Consider the following 25,151-nt stretch of genomic DNA (forward strand, 5'->3'; position numbering starts at 1 on the left):
CATGCAAAAATAAAAACCAAATTTTTGGTAAACTCTATGAATTTTCGTATGTCTTTAGCATACTTCTTCAGATAACGTGTAGATATAGTGTATAAATATTTACAAAATTAAATAATTAAACCAACTAAATATAAACAAAAAAAAAGAACTGATATAGAATAATAAACAAAAATACCACACAGCTGATGTTTCTTCAGAAATACCAAAGTGTAAAAAAATAAGTTTAGAAATTAACAAATGTTCAAGCCTAAAAAATTTTGATTTTAAAACAAGTTGATGAGCAGTTTCGCTTCTTCTCAAATTAAACCTATTTATATTTTCGATGCAATGGAACATTATTGATGCCTTTTAATTTATAACAGTTTTCAATATTGTCCTGATTATGTTCCCTGGAATGTAGAGCGAGGAGCTTATCATCTACAAGAACAATACTGTAACGGTGACCTGTCATTCTGATACGAAGAGGGTTAGAGGTTTTGGTCAATATATTGTTTGTTAAAAAAATTACAATTTAGCTGATACATTATATTACATTAGATTCGTTTTATTGGTTATGTTACTGCTAAAACTTTGATGACTAGAGGACATAATTTTGCATGTACCACAACGTGGTTTTTGACAGGGTTTACAACCGTTAAAATTTTTCTCTCGATTTTTGTTTTTTTAAAATTGGTTTGGACTAGCATATATTTAAGATTTGATTGTCTTCTAAAGATGAACCTAGGTGGTTTTGAAAATATATCTTTCAGTTTTAATTATAGGGTTTATTTTGCTAAGTCCGGGGTAGAATTAAGTAGTAAATTTAGGTTTATCTATTGGAAAAGATTTGTTGTAATTAAAATTTCTTGTCCTATTTATTTGATAATTTAAATTTTTGAATGGGTTTGATATTTTTTAATATAATTTGTGAAATCAGACTCTTTGCTGCATGAATTCTTTGCTCGAATGGCTAAACTTTTTGGAATATTTTTTTACGTGTATAGGATGGCAACTAGTATAATTTAAGTATCTCATAGTGTTGGTATCTTTAACGTGAATTTTTGTTTGACGAAAGCCTTCTTCTAAAAACAAACCAACATCTAGGAAGGTAATGATTGTGTGGGAATACTTCCAAATGAAATTTAATGTTGAAAATTTGCTTAGGGAATATAGAAAATCTTTTAGGAGATCTTCACCATGTTGCCATATCAAGAAAATATCATCAATATAACGATACCAGATCAGAGGAAGTTTATTTTGGGTATTTAATAAACTTTGTTCAAAAAAGCCTATGAAAAGATTTGCATAAGAGTGTCCCATGACAGTTCATTGTCAGGGTAAACTCTATTAGTGTTAAAAGGAAAGAAGTAGAGGGCTTTGAATGTGCGGATCTGGTATCAAGTAAATGTTTAGTTGCCTTTATGCCTTCATTATGTGGGAATTTGGTATATAGTGATGTGACATCAATTGTGGCTAGGATTAAATTGTATGGTAAAGGTTGGGTAATTTGGGAGAGTTTAAAAATAAAATCATTAGCATTTTTTACATAAGATGGAAGGAGTTTTACAAAAGGCTGCAGTTGGTCGTCAATGTAACCTTATATTCTTTTCAGTCGGGCTCCCATAACTGGCAACAATTGGACGTCCTGGTGGTGGTCTGACATTCTTATGAATTTTCGGAAGTGTATAAAATGTTGGAGTTCTGGAGGATTTTGGTGTTAGTATGCTTATAGTACTCTGTGATAAATCTTCGTCTTCTCCTCGTTGTTCCAAAAAGGTTTTTATGGTTTCATTAAATTCTTTGGTTGGATATGTCTGCATTAGTTGGTAAGTTTCATCATCAGCCAGTTATGTCTGTACGTCGTTACGATAATCATTAATGTTCTGAATTAAAATTTTGTTACCCTTGTCTGCTGGTAGTGTAATAATATCGTTATTGTTTTTGAGCCATTTAATTGTTTTAATTTCATATTTTATCAAGTTATTCTTATTTTTTAACGAATTTTGGAAAGATGAGCTTGACAAATTGGAGAGGATGGCATTGATAAATTGCTCAACGGGATGATCAGGTGATAAAGGTGCAGGCTCCCAGTCGCTTTGTTCTTTAAATTATTCCAAGCACCCAGGTAGATTTGAAGGTTCAGGTTCGTGAGTTGAAAAATAATGTTTGATCCGAACATTACGTGAACAATTTAAAGTGCCCTCGCCTAAACAAATTTAATCAAATTTTGGTGTAGGAGAAATAGGGAGACCTTTTGACAAAACACATATTTAATCACCAGAAAGGTTATGATTAGATAAGTTTTCAATGTTAGCATGATTATCTTCAACAAGGTTGATTGTGTCGCATGAATCACCAGAATTTACAATGGATCACAATCAGACTGGTCGTTTTCTACAGGAACATGATAATCAAGTGTTTTATTTGCGGATATATTGCGGTTTGAGGTAATTCAAAAATAATTCGGCGCCTGATATCAATGTGTGTGTGTGTGTGTGTGTGTGTGTGTGTGTGTGTGTGTGTGTGTGTGTGTGTGTGTGTGTGTGTGTGTGTGTGTGTGTGTGTGTGTGTGTGTATTACATAAATATATCTGTATTTATGTAATATTAATACTGCAATATAAGGTATCAGCAGGGTCGGATACAAATATGAATATCCAGAATGTCCATAAATACATACTATCCATTACAAGAATGGTGATAAATATGAAAAGGTAGCTTCTATACTGAAACCTGAAAGGCCCTATAATAGTTCTTCTATACAACTTTATTGAACTTACATAACGTTTAGACATTAAAACCAGAGTCCCAAATGTTTTAGAACTTCATATCAATAAGGCACCAAAAGTATAACTAAATATTATTTTGAAATCATCAAAAGTCCCCATTTACTCAACGAGCACCAACCTTTCTTTTAATTTCCTTTACTAATATCCAATAAACGTATAATTTTGAAATGTTTTATACTAAAGTTAAAAATTCCCAAGATCTAGATAGTTCTATAGGATTATATAGTCGGTTCTGTAGTAACCATACAGCCAACAATTAATTCGAACTTCTAATTCTTTTATTTACATTTTCACCTCAATAGCCCCAATGGTTTTCATTGAAAAAATACATTTACTTTGACATAGTGGAAGTCTATTGTACAATATTTTTTTAATAAAACCCAAAATAACTATAAGTATTTCTTCAGCACCGCTTATATCACACTCTATACTAATAACAAATTAAAATTACAGTCTAGTCTACATATAAGCCACAAGTACAAATCTCGGCACATTAAGTTTAGCCACACACCAGATTGTGGGAGTCAGCTGGTACATAACTTATGATTAATGCCTTGAAATGACCGGTGCACCGTTTGCACAGCTCCACTACAGGAACCGACGTGACGTGCGTTGAGATATGACGACCACCAATTACGTCACAGACTGTTAAGTCTGTCCTTTCTGACTATGTCAATATAGGTTAAAAGAATTTAAAAAAATTCATTTCAAAATTACTCATTACTACAAACTGCCTCTTTTTCCCACTCTGATATTTTAACCAGTTATTCATTTTAATGATTTCTTAATTTACAGGGTATTTTTATAAAAATATTTTCGGAACAACTGAGTTATTATTTTAATTTTTTATAGAAGCTAATAAGATAATACACGTAACGATGCAAAGGTTTGGTTTTCAATCTCTTCAGCACAATTATTTTTCTGATATCTTTAGACAGACCTAGGCTTCTTCAAATTTCAGGAGTCACGTGTGCGGCATGTATGATTTTAGACGCAGTATTCAGTGGAAGGTGAAATCGAGGTAAACTCAACGTTTTCATATATCACCCATCCTCGCCATACTACATAATAGATAACCTGTTTGATCTACTTATGAACACATTCGTTTTTATGATTGAAATATACACTATGTACTATTAAGTGATAAAGAAATAAAACATAGAATATGATATATTAATGAGAGAAAATTAGACTACGTTTATAATAAAGTAAGAATCATATACAAATTAATACATTTAAATAAGTATAATTATATTTATTTATATTTGGTTTATTGTAAAATATAGTATACAATTCTTTGAACACATATTATTAATATAAAATAACATCTTATTATCATGAAGTTGTTCTCAGCCTTTGTTGGTGAAGCTCAACTTTTGTTTTAAATATCCAAATAGTCCAATGTCTCCTCACTTGTCTTTTTTCCTGCAACAGAAGTTTATATATTAAAGATTTCTCACATGATAAAACTTTGAAATTGAATATTCTGAACCTGACATCTTAAAAAATAAGAAGTGACAACAATTGGTGTGAAACGATTTGTCAGTCCATTATAAACAAACCAAAACGAGTGAGGAGATTATATAATTAAGTTTTTGGATTAGAATATGAATCTAGGACAACATAAATAGAAACAAAAACTTCATACCTCTTGAAATTCGACAGTTTTTAGGATAGCGAAATTATTCGGACAAAGCACAATGTAGTAAATCTAATGTCTCAGCATTAAAAAATATAGCAATTTTTATCCAGAGTAACAAGTAGTTTGTATGGTTTTTATTTTATAATTTTTCATATATGAAATATACTTAGGTAGTTAAAAACGCTGCTACTAGTGACGTAGGGATACATCGGCGAGTGGGTGTTTTGGTGTGAAATCACAATGAGTTATCCAAATTTGCAAATTTGTATTCTAAATGAATGTTTCAAATAAAAGAAATTAAATATTTAGCACATGCATGTTTTGTATTGACATGGTGTGTTTTGCTATTGGTAGAGTGAGAAAACTGTGCAACCTCATCGTGGTTTCCGCAACAGAGACGTTTACTACAACCCTGACTATACAACGTTTCTCGTATGAAATTACTATGGACCTTCATAAGCATCTATTTCATCCGGGAAGCACGGTTACGTTTTGCAGCAGAATTACAAACATACATAACTGAGAACAGTATAATTCTTGTTTGTGAGTTTTATTACCTCATAGTAATCAGTTTTATTTTTGATGAGCTTTTAAATAAACATTATATTGAGCACTTTTCAGGTCCAAAATAAGAGTTATCGAGTCGTTTTTTCCATCTGTAATAACCCTTATAATATACTTTAACGATATCTTTAATTCCATAACTAACAAGCTATGTGCTACAAGCTAATTAAATTATGATAAGTATAAAACAAGTGAAATGTAATTAGCTGATAAATGAAATCTCGATTCAAATCCCACAAAAATTCTCCAAGTATAGACTTGGAGAATTTTTGTGCGATTTTTGTAGCATTTTAAATGTGAATAGTCACATTTAAAATTCTACTATTATGAAACACGTTAGGAGAGAAATGATCAAGAATTAAATATCTGTTTCCGAAACCGCCATACGATGAAATCAATCAGAAATACTGTGTAAAGGATTAGAATACTACTGTGGATACCTATGTGAAATTTCCGGAACTCCATTCCCTTGTTGGTCCGCGGACGTTCCGTTAGCGTTGGTGTCTACAGCTTTAGCGACCACACTGGGTCGCAGTAAGTAGTTTATCACTCTGCAGAAGGGCGCCTCCACCGCTAGGTACAACACTGTGGCCAGACCTGCGCTGATCACGAAGTCGGCTATACACTGGAAAAGCTATAAGAGAGAATTACTTTCAATCTTTAAACATCGATTTATTTAGTAATATATTTTAAAGAGTAACTCTGTAGATGAAACCTGAAATATTGGAAAAGAGTTTTTGTGTACCCTGTACCGTGACACATCTTGTAAATCATTAGATATTTAATTGGCAACAGAAATTAAGTTCTCTTCAATAAATATGTAAGTTTAGTTTCACTAACAATAAATAAGTACTTTTAATTCAAAATTTAAAATGGTTAATTGACATACAATTTTGGAAACAGTAAACTTAGAGCTTAGTACTGATGACAAATTCAATTGCATTACGTGCAAGAATGAATACAATAAAATGGTGACACACTATGTTGCATACCAATTTTCGCTGTTACAAGTCTATAACCACATGAATCTGTATCACGTGTTAAAATGTCATATGGCTGTACCCAGTTTGGTTAACGTACTGACCGTAAGATTGATGTTTAAATGTCCGCCAACGCTATTCAAATTTATGGATGTTTCTTATATCAAAATTAAGCTCTGTGAAGAATTTCGAGTATGCAGGATATACATGCAGAGATACAGAGAGTAACTTGATCATTGATGAGTTCTTTCTGTTATTTTTAATATTAAAGAAATGTGGCGAACTGTAAAACGAGACATAAACAAACACATGTTCTGCGCAACTTGCTTGGGTGCGAAGGTATAATCGCAGATCACATACTTTTTTTGACAAACCTTGTAGGGCCAATAGAAAACATGTTTTAATTTATATATATTATTGGGTAATTATAAACAACTAAATATATATATAGACAGAGAGAGAGAGAGAGAAAGAGAGAGAGAGAGAGAGAGAGAGAGGGAGAGAGAGAGAGAGAGGAGGGAAAAAGAGAGAGAGATGTAAATGTTCATGGCTTCAAACTATTACTTTTGACACTCGTTCTACATAAGTTGCATTCACAAGATGTATGTCCAGCTCTCTAGCTCAATTAGAAGAACTCCTAGAACAGTGTCTAAAGTCTGTTTATGGCGTAATAAATTTTACATTATTATTTGTCTCAGTACACCCTATAAGTAGGCCATCCTTAATCTTTTTTAAATCTTAAATTATGATGTAAATTGAGTGTGATGATTTTGACATGGTATATCCTATGTCACAGATTTTTTGAGTGCTTTAAACTATCACTTTTATATTACATACCACATTAATTCTTTATCTTCTACTCATTAATCAGTTTGTGAAAAAATTCTCAGAACAAGACAGTTAGCCTCGCACAGGCAGGAGTTGTCACAGATCACTCGGACTAGTTGTACATTGGATAATTCCAGGGTGTGTAACTACATGAGTAAACTTTGAGTTCTCCTTGGGTGATTGCTCATACAACGGTGATGAAACCACCCCATCAATCCAAGCTAAATAGTTTTGTAATGAAATCCGCTGTGTAATATGATACTAATTACGCGTAGCCTCCGCATCGTGAGGAAATGGGTGTCCGTGCTCGCCCGCTCCTTGCATGTAGATTTTTATGTTCTCACGTATTTTACCCCTTCTTGAGAATTTGACCTATAACACCTACGTTTTACTTGGAGGGAAAGAAGAAAAACCATTATGAAATCCACATGATTTTTCCCTCCAAGAAATTTAAGGAAAACATTTCAAAACATCGCCTGCAGGCAATATATAACGGGAAAATAAACCTTATCCTCAAACAAAAACTAATCCCCTTATAGCTGCATAACTTTTGGCTGATCTTAATTCAATTTAATTTAAAGTAATTTGAGGTCAAAAGTCTTTGCTCTGGGTTCCAACACCACCCCTATTTTACAAAAAGCTTAAATATTTGGTGATAGAGTACAATCACTATGCCATGCCCGGGCCAGTTGTTATAGCATCGTAACTTATGATATTTCCCAGATACATATGTTTATTCTTGCAAAATTAACACATTTCTGAGATTAGCCTAAAGCCAGCCTTTCTTAACCAAGCTAAACTGTTGTTTAAGAGAGCCAAATGCTCCTGAATTATACTAGTCACCATTAATAGGTCATCCAATTTTGCAAATGCGTTTGACTCCTAATCTAACCAAATCACCATTACCAAGAATCTCTGGAAGCGATATCGCAATATAATTCAAAAAAGCATAACTTTAAATTTATAGGGGTTTTCCAGACAATATCAAGATGACTACCCTCACTGAGACTCACCTATCAATAAACACGGATCATATCGTAGGAATATATTGTAGCGTGGCAATATTTCCCTAGGTAAGCATGCATCTGGGAAAGAGGGTAAACGTCCTTTAAACTAACATTACTGAGTTAATTTAACATAGTTAATTTAACTGAGTTAATTAACATACTCAAGTCAATTTATAATAGAATTTTGCTCTTTTGGGAATCTTTTTCCATGTTGTAATAATTAGACCATAAAGTATTGTGGTCAGTTAATTGTTATATTTTCATGAGATAAATATTAAATTAGAATGTATTGTGTGAAGAATCTATATGAAATATATTATTTCTCTGTTATTGTAATAATTCCTTCTTCTTCCATTCAATTCATAACTTCATAATTAAACAGGTAATTCACGAAACATATAAAATATTTACAGTTGCTGTTTGCTCAATACTCGTAGGTTATATTTTAGTTTATGGACATCTTCCTTTTCTGCGGGAAACGATGAGATGAAGGAATTGCTGGGGATTCTGTACTGATGAGGACAAAATCCGTTTGTGCAGTGAAGGATACGCATACCCAGTTGGTCTTAATGAATAAAATAAATTTTGAAATTGTTGGACATGTTAACTTTCTGCAGTCAGAGACTGGCCTAATAAATATTAAAGTTTTATACAAATAAACATTATTTGAGACAAAAGAGCCAGACGATATATTTTCTCAGCAACAAAATATTTACACTAGCTTACCAAGTAACTAAGATTTCATAGGTAATTTAAAACACACTTTCTGCAAAGCTGTAAGTAAATCAACCAGCAGGTTAAAACAACAATTAAGTGAATTTAAATTAACTTTAAGCTTTGAAAACTATTTCAACACTACAAGAAAAAAAACCATTCCGTTGTACCATAGTTCTAATTATTTATGCTGAATCGCGGTAGGAAGTAGGCTCTTGTTAACTAGACGCGGTGCGTGGACATTGTTTGTTCAGTTAGACCGGTCAATCAGCTGATCGAGCTACGGTGATACTTTTCCGACCCGGCTCGCTGGAGAGAGGGAGGGAGTCAGTCGAGTCTTGGAGTTTCCACGAGAAGGTGTACCGGTCCAGTTAAGAAGCTGAAGTTCTTTCTCTAACCCTATAGTTAAGATTTAGAGTAATTATTTTATCGCGTATAAATTCAATTTCAAGTATTTAATTTCTTTAGTGCGTTTTAGTTTCCGATCTGCCTCCGTAATCTTCAAAGTAGTAAGTCCCGTACCAGCGTATAGTTAATATCTTTTATTTTTATAATACTGTAATTAAAATTTCTAAAGTTTCCCATATTTCAGAGTCTGAAAATTTAATTCAATTTTTTGAAGTATTGTGAATTAAATTTTGGTGATAAAGTAAATATCAAGTTTTGTGTTATATTAATTTTGAGTATTTTGAGAAGAGAACTTTTTATTTTGTTTTGTTAATTTAAACCATTTTGGAGAAGTATACATTTTTAGTTTAATTTAAATTTTAATTCCTTTTTATCAGACTCTTAATTAGATTTGTTCGATTGAGTGACATTTTGAAGAAAATCGAATCACAAGTTTGTAAACTTTGTTAACTTCTTGGTGAACTTAAATTTCGGAATAAATCAAGTATTTCCGAAAAGCTGTTCTAATTTATAAAGTATTAGCTCCATATAAATTTAATATATGTGCTATAATAACGGTACACCGTGAAAGCTGCAACACGCAAAATGCAAGCTTAAATTGGAATAATAATAGGCGTTTCATTGAGTCAGAAAAGGAATCCAATTTATTAATTCAGCCCAAGTCCTGGAAACAACCAAAGCAAAAGAAAACTCTTCATGCAAACTACAGGATGGGTAAGGAGGATTAAACAGAATTATAGATTAATAATGGAAGATATTGAGAAAGTTGATTCAAATTAATACATTTCCAATGAATATATAATAACAAGCTAAAGCATTGTTATTGCGTCGACCCCTATTTGTTAACCCTCTAAAGCAGCACATACGCTAGACGTGCATTCCACAACGTGCCATAAGCGGAAGAAACGTGCCAGTTTGTGGAGGTCTCCGTGCTAAGCACGCCGTGTAATGCATGGCAAGATGGCAATCAAGATCGGTTTCATTTTCGGCGGCCCGTGAAACCTGTTCCACCGAAGATTTTTCTTTTACGCTTTGTAGCCTGCATCAGCGGTGGCAAAATGGTCCTAAAAGGCTTTTCCTCTCATCATGTCTTTTTGGCTAACGAACTTCAAGTTTCTAATTATAAAAGAAACATGTATACCAAGTGTGATAAAAATCAAGCAAAACTTTATGCTAAACGGGTTTTATGCTATTTTAGTTACAAAGCTTTAAACAGTCATTATTTTAAAGTCAGACTTTATATAAAATTATGATACTTTTTTTATTGAAACAGAAGTACGTATGGCAAATTTGAACAAAATGGGATAAAACGCATGTGAGATAAAATTTATTTCGAGGAATCAAAAATAATGAATTTAATTATATTTTGATCTCAGAAACCACATCCCGAAGTTTCTTAAAGCAATTTGTCATACTATGTATAGTAGGGTCCATGGAGAGTTTACCATAATTGTTTAAATATCAAACTGTGTGAACATAACATTTCAGGTTAACCACTTGTACATATTATGTACAAAGGAAAGATTAAATCATCTTTGAAAACACCTAAAATAAATTATTTTCACGTAAGTCTCTCAGTAGTCTCACACCAGAATACTTTTCTATCCCTTTTAACCAATTTCTATTCCATAACTGTTTTCTTCTCTTCTTCACTTTGAAATCTTCATGAAGCGCACCAATAAGCAATATTACTCACGATTTATATTTATATATTTTTACCTATTGTAACATAGGCATAGTAGTAAAATATCACAGCATGTCAACACAACACACAACACAACATCACAGTACCACAACCTACTTCTAGCACGTCACGGGACCGACTAAACTTTCAGTGTGTAGTTCACAAAGTACCATGCCAAGCATGGCGTGCCAGTGTAAAAAAACTACACGGCGTGCCATGCACGGCTAGTGTATGGGCCGCTTAATCCACGGTGCAGCAGTGGCACGATGTGCCAGACGCAGGTAAGCCGCGGCTCGTCCACTTACAGTTCGAGGACTTAGCTGCGCGCGTGACCTTGAGTGTGTGGTGATTTGCAGAAGGGGTGGCGGGGTAGCATTATGCGCTGCGTCCCGTAAACATTTCCTGTGACTTATTGGTAAAACTCTCCTTTCAGGAATCGTACTGGCTCAAATAACTCGTCACACTCATACAATCAGTCTGTTTTGTGACAGTGCTGATTGTGGTGGAATTAAATAATAAGAGAATACCAAATAATAGCAATAATAGGAGTTATCATTGTTTTTCAGTTGTTAGTGTGTTGTTTAATGTGTTTTTGAAAATGATGTGTTTGTCAATACTAATCTGCAAATCGAAATCGTAAATTTAAAATCGTTAAAGAGATTGTTGCGCCTTCATCTCAGCGAAAAGCACATAACGCAACCCGCCACACACATAGCCTTTATTTGTTTAAAGTGTGGTATTTAGGTCCTACGAGGACAGCTAAATTCCTCCAACTGTACTGGACTCAACGAATGTCCCTCCCTGTATGGACAGTGAAAACAAAAATATCGATTTACTCCGTAACGTCAACTTGCGACGGGAAATTATTTAGTACTTACAATATCAAATGCGTCCATGTTGTGGGATTGACGACTTCGAAAAACCTGGACACCCTGAAGTGTCACGTGTATTAAGTACATTCCAAAGGAGAGACGAGCCAGAGGGATGAATCCTGGCCAAGACAAGCACTTTCCCAGCCATCCTGTGGGAAAACAACATAGATTATTTGGATACACGTAAAAAGTTATCCCAGATTATTATTTTAGATTATTAAAAATAGTATATAATAAATCATTAAACCCGCAATACTCCTATTGAGTATAAATTCTTAGGTCATATCAATTACAAGCAGGCCAAACCTAGTTTAGAGAGGTCTTAGGCCAAGGGCGTCCTCAAAGAGTAGAGGAAAACTTGGATGGTTCTCACTATGTTTTTAATTAAACGGGAAATTAAAAACTCAGCTCATTAATTTTTTTCTGCTAGAGATGACATTATTCGTATTAACCTTTTGCTCTTCACATTAGTTTACCGTTACATAAATATTATACAATTAATATTTATAATAAATGCCTCAGTTATTATTTCTTACTAGCTATTTTAAGATATGCGTTGATGTTTGGATCAGTAGGACAATAACTACAGTCACTACATACTCTGTATAAGCAACCATAGGTTATTTAAATATTAGCCACTACTTACAATCATCCTTGGATTGTACCCAACGTCTCAGCGTTGCTTGCTGTACGTTATATTATTGAGTGGATATAGAGTTCGGTACTATTTAGTAATCTTTCCAGATTGAACTCATATTTATTGTAAACTACGAAATTTTTATTCATACTAATTAACTAACTTACAAGGAAAATTATTGCATTACAGCGATTTTAAAATTTGTAAAAGCCTTTACTGTCAATTACCTTTACGTTACACCAACAAGTGACCAAGGTTTTAAATTCAGTGGAAAAATCTTTTTTAATGTGAATTTTTGAACTATTTTAGTTTTCTCAGTAATTGACAATTAATGATAAAGTAACTAAGATATCACTTTCATGGATAGACAATATTTTTCAGAAACCACAAAGATATAGAAATTTCTCTTTACAATACTGAATAAAAGAAAAATTTAAATAATTTTCTCCTTTTTAAGATTTAATTTACAATAAAGCTATTTAAGGATTTAGTTTGATTATACCATGGAATCTGATTGGTATTTCACCAATTAAGGTTTGGGTGTGAATAGATATACAGGGTGTCCAAAAAGTCCCGGGTCGGTTAAATATTTTTGAAAATATTTAAAATAGAGCTACAAAACCTTACACAAAGTTACTGGACATAAAAATCTATTTTATCACATATTCAGTGATCGGCTACTTCCTCAGGAGGGCGGCCCGCTAGGAGTCAGAAGAAAATCTTAAACGTAAGCATAGGTTGATATGCATATCAAATAAAATGTCTTTATTAGTAGAGTACAGAGCCGCAAACCCGACCTCAAACGGATAACCGAGTCAAAAATGACAGCCGTTCAAAGATGGCTTGAGTTTGCATCTTAGGTCTGCCATATCAGCTATATCAGATCTGTGGGGAAAAGGCTCTCTGTAAGTAGTAATCTTCTAATGCCTAAATCATTGCAAATAATGAAACTTATTATTCTACAGCAACAATTATTTGTAAACAGTTTTAGGTTAGTAAAGTTAAAATCAAAAAGCTCATCAGTGTATTTTTTACATTAACCTAAGTTGCAAACTCAAGCCATCTTTGAACGGCTGTCATTTTTGACTCGGTTATCCGTTTGAGGTCGGGTTTGCGGCTCTGTACTCTACTAATAAAGACCTTTTATTTGATATGCATATCAACCTATGCTTACGTTTAACATTTTCTTCTGACTCCTAGCGGGCCGCCCTCCTGAGGAAGTAGCGGATCACTGAATATGTGATAAAATAGATTTTTATGTCCAGTAACTTTGTGTAAGGTTTTGTAGCTCTATTTTAAATATTTTCAAAAATATTTAACCGACCCGGGACTTTTTGGACATCCTGTATATTTCTAGTTATGGTTGTAGTGAGAGGATTTAATTATTGGTTCGATCGGCAAAACCACTAAAACTAACCAGTAGATATTTTGTTAACAGTCAAATCCAATTTTTTGTGTTCATTTCAAATACAACAGACATCATAAATAATAAATATGTAATTAAACATTTTCATATTTAGCATAAATAAAATTTTATATGGGATTCTGTATTACAAGTTATATATGTAATTGATATTATTAACAAAATATATAGTTAAACATTACTCCCAAAAGTATTTTATATCACTTTATTTTCGTTCATGATCGAAAAAAAAATTTTCCTTTTAAATATCTAAATATTTAAATACATTTTGCATAATTAAAATGAATGAGTTACTTTTCTAAATTAAGAACGTTTACATAAAATAAAAGAAATCAATAAATATCTATTTCAATATCAAACTATTAATCTTATCTTTACCCATGATAATTTAGGTGTAGGTGTTTTAGTTACTGGTACCTTGGAAAATGAAAGGGAACATATTAAGGCGATTAATGATATTATCTAATTACTTTACGTTTCTAAAAACTAATTTCTACAAAAAATGTCTTATATAAGTACATTCTTTTTAATCAGTTATGACATTTTCAACAAGTGTAGGATATTCTCTCACTGTTGAGGAATAGCTAGACCACTGTGATAGGGTCGTATACAGTATACACTGTCAGTATACACAGTATACTGACAGATAGTTCTTGTTATCTCTATCCTTCTCCGTCCACATTGTCATTTGGAAACAATGGAAACAAGAAAAATTAGATTCTCCTCATTGCAAATTAAATATTTTAGTATACTGAGGGTAGTTTAGTATACACTCCGTACCCAAAGGTGCAGGCTACGACTATCCAAGCAGCCCCAAACACCCAAATCTTCTGCACTAGCCCTGCATTTTTGGCTAGGAGCCAAATGCTGTCCTCATAACTTGGTCTCATGAACAGCGTCAAGAACCAGAGAGTGAAGACTAGGGATATGGTAGATAAAAGCCAACACAACGAGACAGCTGTCTGCTAAACTAAACTGTAGTTTGGTGGTTTGGTATTTTAATTCAAACAAATACCGTTTTATCAGTCATATTTTAGATAAACAGGAGAATTAATAACTGCAGTACTATCTTTAAGATGTATACAATCATTAGTATTACTCCAATCGGATAAATAGTGCTACGCTAATAAACCACTATTTCCCTAGATACACAGAAACATTTATAGCAGATAATTTTGAAATTGAACTTGTTTGGTAGTGCACTTTACTTAACCTGAGATAGCGTGTGGTAACCATCTGGAATTTTAATGGAAACCAAACCATATGAAAGAGGAAATCATACAAAAGACTAGTGTGTCTTTTAACGATACTTTTAACCAGTGACAGCAAAATTACGGTAAAATGCGAAAGACCGTAACATTACGAGAGAAAAGTATTAATAGATACCGCATTGATAAAAAATCACGGAGGAGAATTATGAACACCTAACCCTCAAAGCTCATGCAAGTAATTTTATCATGGATTGCTCTTCTTAGAAATAATTATATAGCTGACTTGGGGATTCATGTTGTGATTCCTAAGAGCAGACAATAATTTAAACCTAAACTTATTAAGTGTAATGCTCATTTAGATGTACTTATTTCGCGCTAAGCAATCGTGCCCTTGGACAAGACGGTGATATAGCCTTCAGAATTATAAATGTAGGAATTTAGCTGCGCGCACGGAACCCAAATACTACCCTTTCAACAAATAAACGCTATCTGTGTTGCGGGTTGCGTTTTCGTACTAAATAGTATAGTAATAGTAAATAGAAGGCGAAATAATATTTTTAACATCAATTTAAACTCACGATTTCTATTTGCCGATTAGTATCGACAAGTAAATTATTATGAAAAACACGTCAAACAACACTAAAAACATTTTATATCACTTCAGGTAAAAATATGTCGTCTCTGAATGGCATTCCGTTTTTTGAAACCCACGTCTTCATATCTTGCTTCATAATTTTTGAAATAGTAGCCTTTCAATTTGTTTGTTGTAGTAGGGCATGTTATCGACGATTCATAGTGAATTTGCTTATAAATTCGACAACACTTTTTCCTTCGTCCAACTTCACAAATATTTTCCCATTTACGTTGCCATAGTAGTCCTCACTATGGTTGCTTACTTCCAACAGGTAAAAGCATTAATCACGAACCCTTTCTCTCCGCCCGCATAATTCATTGTCAGTCTCTCGCCTTTGTAAATCGGAATGTGTAACCCTCTATTTTAGCCATCCGACCAAGTTTGATTAGATATGTGAGACGATGGTAAAGAAAACTCAACTAAATAAATTATTGGGCGTCCTTGCTCCCTGTAATGTTTTGATGCTCTGAAATATTGTTATCCTTTTCTCTTGGATTTCAGGTTTTCAATTAACAATTTACTATTGTTTGCTGTTCTTCGCCAAATAAACTTCAGGTCCTTTAATATCCACCTCAATCTTTTCTCACAGCCCTGGAGGTTTATTTTCCTCTTAGCGCCTTCCTCAATAGTTTTGCAATCGATGTCCGATGTTCTTTAATGTGAAATTGTAAACTAGTCTTCTCACTACAGACTTTTCAAAGTCACCTAAATAAGTAACTGTTCTACTTCGACGGTTTTTTGTGTAGTAAAACTTGCCTCACACTGATTACTAACCTTCAATTTTTAAGCTCATCGTTTATTTGAATCACAACTAGCTATGATACACCAGATGCTGGAGCGGTTCTTTGACGAGTCTCCGACAACGGAATATTAACGGCATGATCTTCATCTTCTTTCATAAATTTATAAATATTATTTACGATTTCGGAGATTGTTCTATCTTTTCATTTCAACTTCAACTCTTCAGACATTAACATTAAAACAATGCTCCAGCAACCTGAATCGTCACAAAACAGTCTGATTTTACCGATGAGTGAGCTACAGTGAAAGGAGGCTCTCGCCGATGAGTAGTACGAAAATTTCGTGAAAAGTGCCACAAAACATTTAATGTTTTCGGGACGCACCGCATAACGCTACCCCTCCACCCCTCCCGCCTATCACTACACACTCAAGGCCACTCGCGCAGGTAAAATCCTCTAACTGTATAAGTCTATGGATAATTTAAAACTGTTGAATTGGCAGAAGACAGAAACTCCACCAACAGCAAGAAGGTCAATTACAAACAGACTGTTATCTCATTTTCAAACTAAACTAGTCTTACGGCATCGTCTTACGGCATCTTACTTCAATCTCATGGATTTGCATATTCAGTTCCACCAATAACATATAAACAATCAGCTACCTTTTACACATACAGCATCTTAACGTCTCGTGTTTCACCGTTAGTTGGCTAGCAACTTCGTGTAGCTTGAACGTCAGTGTTACAACCCACTCGACACTGAGTACAAACATGCCGCTTATAATCTTGTAGTCTGCAATTTTCATGGAAACCATTGGTTGCAATGTAAATTATCTGTGTATGACCCTCTTGAACAAAACTTTAGGAAAAGCGTAGTCCAAATCCGCATAGGAACTTCGTCCAGTGTCACTTTATTTGAGGCTGTCACATTCGAACCCTCCCTTAGTTCAAAAACTTTCCTGAAACCTAGCAGAGAAGTGCTTTGGCATAATACTTTTAACAAAGTAACTTGGTTGCAGGTAAATCTCTTTTATCATCTTCCCGAGTAGGAATTCTTTGATCTCCTATAGTATGTTTCACAATTATTGGAGATACCAGCACAAACTCTGATATACGTAGAGGTTTGTCTGCACGAATAAAGCGCTTTAACTGAACTGAAGATGTTTTGACCATCTATGTAAATTTCAATCTATTATTCATAAATATGTTTAGTACGCCAAATTGTTACCTATACGTTCCATTATTTATATAAGGTGGTTTCAAACTAAATATCTATACTTACCTCCGTACCCAAAGGTGCAGGCTACGACTATCCAAGCAGCCCCAAACACCCAAAGTTTCTGCACTAGCCCTGCGTTTATGGCTAGGAGCCAAGGGCTGTCCTCATAACTTGGTCTAATGAACAGCGTCAAGAACCACAGAGTAAAGACTAGGGATATGGTAGATAAGAGCCAACACAACGAGACAGCTGTCTGTAACATATAATATAGTTTAGTTATATAACTAGTGTTAAAGTATTTAATTTATCTCATGAGAGTGAGGTTTATTGTGGATATTACCTAAAAACATAAGATAAATTAGTGGTTCATAGGCAAGAAATTTGAACAGCATAATAACTGAAATGCGGACATGGTTATAATTATCAGACAATAGGGTGATAAAATAATTTGTATGTTTAAATAGCAATCCGTCTGTCTGAAAACCATAAATATTAAAATGTCACAACCTTCCATTTCCAAGTGTTCTTCTAAAGCGGGGAAAGTATATTGCTAATAATAGATCAATCTGTATCTTTTTACACTAAGGTTATAAAATTGTATTTATTCGGAGTTATAAAGAACAAATATTAGTGAGCTTATCTTATTAACATCCAAGATCACTAGGGCATTATTTAGACTAAAAATGTAATTATACTAGTTTTATTTTAAGTCAATAACTCACATATGTGTGTAAAACATGATGATATTGAATCACCGTTCAGGCTCATTTAAAAATCAAATCAACCATACATGTATAGCTTTCTCATTAAAACGTTTGACGATCCCTTGTATTAATAAATTTTATTCAGAAAGAATAACACAATACTTTTCTTCTATTTAATCACGAAAACGTATTTAGAATATTCTCTAAAATATTTACTGGAACTCAAACATAGACATTAAATAGGTGACGATTAAAAATGCAATTTTTGTAATTGCATTGCATAATTAATGCAGTCCATCGTATTTTAATTCTAATAAGATTATAAATATGAAAGTGACTTGTTTTGTTTGTTTTGTGCCTTCACACGTAAACTATTCACCGAAAACACTAAAATTTTACATGTACATTCTTACGGTCCCTGGGATGAATTTATTTTTCAAGAAGCCCTCCTGCCTATGCCCCACTGGTTTAAAAGTTTAAAGTTACTGAAAAATCCTATGTTGGTTTTTAAATTATAAATAAATATTTTTATGACAGAAAAAATATGTGTTTAACTAACCAATATTTATAATTTTTTATATTTATAGCGTGTAAATATAGCTTAACTTTTACTAAAAATTTTAACATATCTTAGTTGTCTTTTAACAGATACATTTTCTTGACCAGGAAAAAGATAAAATAAACTATGCCGTACAAAAATATGGCCGTAAATTGCAATGAAGATAATTATATACATTTTTAACATATTCTCTTAGTAATGGCAAAAAAACCCAACATTGGCGTCGGAAATGTAATTCACTCAAACCAGAAGTGGTCGTACAGGTGCGAAACCTATAAAATTGCGTGCTAAGCTGCGAGTGACTGCTAGTTCTAAATAAATGCTATAATGCAATAAATCATTTCAATAAACTCCATAATATAGCCTGCCTTCCATAAACTTCGTTAAAACTTAAAACGAAGAAATTCGTTAAAAATTTTTAAGTGTCGTAATTTTATTAGTATTAATGAAAATAACGCAATTATATTTATGCATTTTCCTCTTATCTTTTTTGACTATGTGGAAAATTTGGTTTCTTTAGCTTACATGGTTTTAGACATAATAATTTGCTTATAAAAGTTAAAAATTTACGGCTAGCGTCTAAACGACATATGTTTGGTCCATTATTGGTTTATTTTTTATTCCAAAATAAGTAATACTTGCAAGTTTAGTGACCATTATAAGATCTAAATACAAGGCTAATAATCAGTTATTAAAATTTTAACCATTTTAAAAACAAGTAGAATTTCAAAAAATATTTTGTTATTACAAGATTTATTTTGTTATTATTGGAATCAGCACGTAAACTGATATTGTGCACTAAAAATATGAATTAAGTTTGACTATGATAAAAATTACATATTAATAACACCGTTAAAAGTTAAATTATTTGAACTTTTTTTACCCCGAATTTTAAAATATGGATGAGTATAAAATACAGTATTAAAAGAGTTAATGCACTAAAATCTTCATTTTTATCATACATGGCTGTAGGTAAAAAAGAGAGAATAATAAATTATACATTGTAATATATAGTGTTGCGTTCTCATAATCCCAGTACAAGGATCAGCTAGTCCAGAATTCGTTGCAAAGACGAGCTTTCACTACAATGGCACGTTGTCATCACATTTCCATTTGGAACGACGCACTTCTCGGTGTGGCGATCCCATGTGTTCCGTTGTCACGACAGTTGCAATGAAACCTTTAATCTTTTCTCATTTTTTAGATTATGGCGTGTCGCGAGTTGGGAGTTCCAGTTGTAACGATGCTCCTTTACTTTTCTGGATTTCATTACATTATCATCTTCAGTATTGTACAAAAAATTGAATAGCCTCGATCTGGACACCACCCATGATCTCAATCTTGGTCATCACCAAGCTCAGTTGTGACACTCTAACGGTCTGTCGTCCAGGTATGGGATATTATCCTGGAATATAATAGTTGTACATTTTTCACTCTAAACTCGATAATGGAACTTTTCGTGACAGAGTACCGGGCCGTCGGATGGATGCTGTGACATATAAGGCATCCTTCCTCGATGATGTTCCGGTGACAGGGCACAAAGTTGTGGCTTGGACCTGTCCCCAGGTGCTAAATATTTGCAACTACTGTTTGCTAGAAGGCATCTTCGATGCTTAATGGATGATTGAAAACCGGACCTTCGTCATTTGTGGCAAGAGAGGTCTCGTAACTCCGTTGGCGTACAGACTTCTTTGTATGCTTAGCATGACTGGGAAACTCCTAGATCGGCTGTTGAAACCTAGGATCATTGAGGTGGATTTTATTCCTTCCAACCATCAACATGGTATGTGTACGTGCCACTAGAGGTTCTTTGTAGCACCATAGCTTTTAAGACGCCTTTTGGAGCGGCTCAGCGTGGGATCCAACGCGCACACAGACCAGTATTGACCATTTTGGATAAGCAAAACCCATTCAATTCAAGTATATAGACATCCTGTAGGATGTGTCAAGAGTGTTGCAGACAATTCACGTCTGGTTACAACTTTCTATCCGCAAAACCCCATATTATAGTGGTCAATAGTTTGATGGAAGTTTTGTTTAATATTTGTGACTTCATGAGAATCCCCTTATGTCCGTCACTCCAGCAGCATGAAAGAACAGTGAATCTGTGAACGGAATTAAACGTGCCAATGACGTTTTAACTAGTCTCTGAACAACGATATACCTGTATTGTACAAGACTATTAAGTCCTTTATCGATGGCCAAAACCAGTGCTGTGCAGTTTATACAACCATTTTATTATTATCTAAACCGATCATTGTAGGAAATATCAATCTATTAAAGAAATATCGAAAACAATTCGTACAGTAATTAAAAATTGTATTACTCAGTGAGTTTTAAAACTAGAAAAGGATTGGTGCTGGTTGAATGTATTTTGCCAAAATTTTCGTAATTTGCGCACGTTTAAGTTTTGGTTATAATCACTTGCATATGTAAATAAATATATGAAAAGTCGCACTTTTCTGATGAAAACAAGCACCAATCTAGAAAACGACGTAAAATACAAAATTTTAGGTCCATTTAACGTCAAGAGGGGACCGAGTAAAAACAATACTGGGAAAAGTCTACATGGGAAAATCGGATAACTGAGATTCCCCTAAGAACTAGCTCTGCTGTTCGCACGACAACAAAATGTTTGAGAACATTTCAACTCTTGCATTCGCCAACAATCGAATAACTAACTCCAGATATATCTTTTATTCCAAATCCAGATGTCAGGTCTATAGCAGTTTGAACGGCGCAGTTCAATAAAAGCTAAGCCAAAAAAACTCTGAGTTCTCTCAACGGAAAGATCTGCTCAACGGCTTTACTGCGGTCTTTTATTGAAAGGTTGAAAATAATTATGCAATTTCTAGGTCTATTAATCCTAACTAACATCACATAACAATCCTAACTGAAACGTTTACAATACATTTAATATTGGACGTGAAATCATTGTAAAGAGATTATTTGATCCATCGTTATAGGTATTTAGTTATGCATTGCCATGATTATCTCTAAACACTGGTTGATTTTGACTGACTCAAACATCTAGAAATTTGAAAAAATGAACAAAGTAGCTGCTTTCACCACAGTTAAAGCACACCAAAGCTACCCGTGTAACTACCCTGACGTGATGATCTTCACCTTTCGAATCAATAGAAGAGCTCGTGATTTTAGTCCAAAATCACACCAACTACATCTTTGAACCGCCAAGTGAAGGTTTCAAAAATGGAATTCACATTGAAACGTATAGTTGTCATCAAAAACATTCATTAAAATTCCAACTACTGCAATTAATAACATTCGAGAAACGAGATCGTGTTCAAAGCACTATACTTTGGAGGTCACTTATTCCAGCAATACGTTGTCGATACGTTTATCAACGTTAATTTTAACTGAAATGACTCTATCAAGATCGAACAAGAGAGGCTAGAGGCCCAGTTGAGCAAAGTTATCGACCCTTACTCGACAAATTGCTCGGGGAAAATGAGGAACTATCGGATGTGGTATCCTGTCACCAACTTGTATTACAAGATCGCGATGGTACATCAAGAATTTTGAGGGCGGTATGGTGGATTATCACACCTCGGAAGGTCCGATTTCTTTATTACCTTAATGGCTTAACTAGAATGGCAAAAAATTTAAGAGGAACTGCTCATAGACCTTACAAACGGTTTTCCCGACCGACATGTGGCAAAGCCAAATTTCAACTAGATCGTAAAATAAATGTACAAGAAGCAAAAGTTTGGAGAAGAAGCGTATGAATACACCACAAAATACCAATAGCGTGGTCTGACACACATGCATATACTAGAGATTATTATTTCTTAAAACGAGATTAAACGCGTGAAGACTACAATAGTTCCATTCCGGTAGAAATACCTGACCGAGATCAGAAGCTATATATAACAGTATTTATGTAGGCAATTCACCATCCATGTGGAGAACCAAACATTCAATTGTGGTGCATGCGAACAAATAGAAAAACTGCTATGTGTATTCAAAAAGTTTCCAAGAATTTACGTACCTCATCGATTGTGAAAAAGATAAAAATAAACGACTCTACTTTTTATATCCCAATAATTCATTTAAAAAAGACCATTCTCGCAGAATAACGAGACAAAAATTTCACGTCTCCATAACAAAATGGTACCTGCTAAAAATACGACATGCCACATTTGCCACATGAATTTTGAATGCGTTTAAAATATCGTTGCCGAGAAATATTTAAAACAATTAACTAAACTGCAATCGTTCTTCAATAATGTATTTATAAATTGAAATCTGTATGACCATTATGACCATTATGTAACTAGTGATAAGCTATGGCTTTCCGGATATATATATATATATATATATATATATATATATATATATATATATATATATCACAAAATGATAGACAAACCAAAGTAAAGTTATCTGAACAATTAAAAATGTAGGTTTTCTTACCCTAGATAGTGTAAACTTTATCCTTCCACTTTTCACCTCCAGAATGAAATAACCCACAGCCACTCCTACGACAAATGGTGCAACCTTGTGGACGGTGTTGAAGTGACCAGTAGACAGTAACCGGTCTCCCTTGGATCCTCTGCCCATAGAACAAGAATTTAAATGTAGAAAAGAAAAATATGACAGAAAAAGATTCCTTATTGAGGAAAAACGAGAAATCACATTCGTTATACCCAACCATGTTGAAATAACGATCATATTTATTTACTGTTATTTAAACCCCATTATCAGTATTCATTTACTATTTCCATTGCTTCTCTAGCAACATCAAAAGTAAGACGGTAAATAAAATCCAATTTTTAGATTTTTATAGAATGTCACTTTTAGTCCTGCTCTGGTAAGGTCAATGTCATAGGCATGGATGTTTGAAAAAAATATTTTACTACTTTTAATAGTTTTCTAAATAAAGTAAAATGTACATATTAAACCTTTTAATAAAAGGTTTAAAGAACATATACAAGCTTTGAAAACAAATAACATGTCTACGATAAAATCAAATTTTTGATAAACATTTATTGGAAACTGACCATAACTAGACAAATATTGAAAATGACATGTAAATTTTAGATATCGAAAGTAAAGGAGAGAAATTAAACACAAAATAAGTATTACACATCTATCTAAATTATAATAAAGATCCTCATAACATTTTAAATAGTAATCTAGAAAATAAGAAAAACGCAGTTTTTGAAAAAATTAAATATTAAATACAGATCATAAATTACAACTTGTTATTTAAGTGCAACACATTTTTAAATGGTCCATATGTGCATATTTAAGTGTTTATTATTTATTTAGAGGTGCATGTAGACTGATGATGGTTGAAAACCGAAACACGTGTATGTCAATAAAGACATTTAAAAGGTTTAGGTAATTTTCATTACATTAATTTTACATATTTTCGAAAATGTTTTCGTTTTAATCCCTCCAAATGCCTGACCTTTTTATCCAATGATGTAAAAAGTCAATACAATTAATTACAGCATGGTGCAACAGAAATACATATCTCTGTAGTGTTTAACTTAAATAAAAATCACCACTTCACCAAAACCTACTCGGTTAAACCCAATTCAGGGTGTAACAGCTTGAAGAAGGAATCAGCAGTCTTGATTGCAGTAGAGAGCAGAAAGACTCCTGTTAGCAGCAGCAGTCCACGCTTAGGCTGATAGAAGAGTGGCAGCAGCAGCAGTGGTGACATCACAAACAGCTGAAAGTCCGCTGCAAGAAACCAAGTCTCCGGGCGACACTGCAAGGTTGAGTAAGTCATAAATAATGAAATGCTATTCAGAAAAATTCGACGTATATTTATCTCCAATTCAGAAGTATACCTGTAACGAAATGCCTAAACAGTTGCTGATGTGGAGGAGGTTTGACCACCAAAGGCAGTTGCATAAGAGTTCAAATACACCCATATACTTTTGCCAAACCGGTCCGTTAGAAAGATGGATGAGGAGGGTGGAGGACAACAGGATCATAGCGGCCATGGAAGGAGTTAACCTGTAAACATTGGAACAATATTATACAGACAAATATTTTACAAATTTTATTGATAAGTTGAGTCACTGGTCATATTAATGTAGAATGGACACAAAATCAATAAACAGTGGGAGATTCAAACAGTTTTACAAATTTCAACACTTAGCTAACCACAACTGTATGTTTTTAAATTTAGTGCAAATATATTTGTGAACAATATTATAGAAGAGAATATTATTAGAATTATTGAACACTGAATTAGTCACTGTTATTTGTTTAGTAAATATTGAACAGCTTAGTTATACGTTAATAAATTGAAAAATAATAATAGCCATTCATTCATTCAATAATGTAAATATGTTCTATATGTAATAGTAAATTGCTATAAACATACAGTGTTGAAGCGTTCTTAATACTGGGAATGGTTACAAGAACATAATAACCTTTAAGTTAGCTTGTAAAAAAGTACACGGGTCTCTAAATAAAAGGTATATTGTAACGGATTCAATTTTCTGGGACGTTAATACAATTTTTAATTAAATTTCATTCAAAATAATTATTATGAATTATTAAAATCTAAAAGCGTAAT

The 25,151-nt window shown here is 33.4% G+C and overlaps 1 protein-coding gene across 1 annotated transcript in view; it reads right to left on the reverse strand.

The window, feature by feature from the left end:
• Window positions 1-4,038: 4,038 nt before the first annotated feature.
• The window catches only part of LOC124367562 (O-acyltransferase like protein-like), a 52,226-nt gene continuing 31,113 nt past the window's right edge, over window positions 4,039-25,151 (reverse strand). Inside the window, exons 9-15 of the mRNA XM_046824495.1 lie at window positions 24,415-24,583; window positions 24,142-24,332; window positions 23,027-23,165; window positions 17,393-17,582; window positions 11,473-11,615; window positions 5,414-5,607; window positions 4,039-4,192 (exon numbers count right to left, since the gene is read on the reverse strand). Of these exons, the coding sequence (XP_046680451.1) occupies window positions 4,177-4,192; window positions 5,414-5,607; window positions 11,473-11,615; window positions 17,393-17,582; window positions 23,027-23,165; window positions 24,142-24,332; window positions 24,415-24,583 (1,042 nt within the window). The 3' untranslated portion in view covers window positions 4,039-4,176. The remainder of the gene's footprint in view (window positions 4,193-5,413; window positions 5,608-11,472; window positions 11,616-17,392; window positions 17,583-23,026; window positions 23,166-24,141; window positions 24,333-24,414; window positions 24,584-25,151) is intronic.

Source organism: Homalodisca vitripennis, chromosome 8 (assembly GCF_021130785.1).
Source record: "Homalodisca vitripennis isolate AUS2020 chromosome 8, UT_GWSS_2.1, whole genome shotgun sequence".
NCBI lineage: Eukaryota > Metazoa > Arthropoda > Insecta > Hemiptera > Cicadellidae > Homalodisca > Homalodisca vitripennis.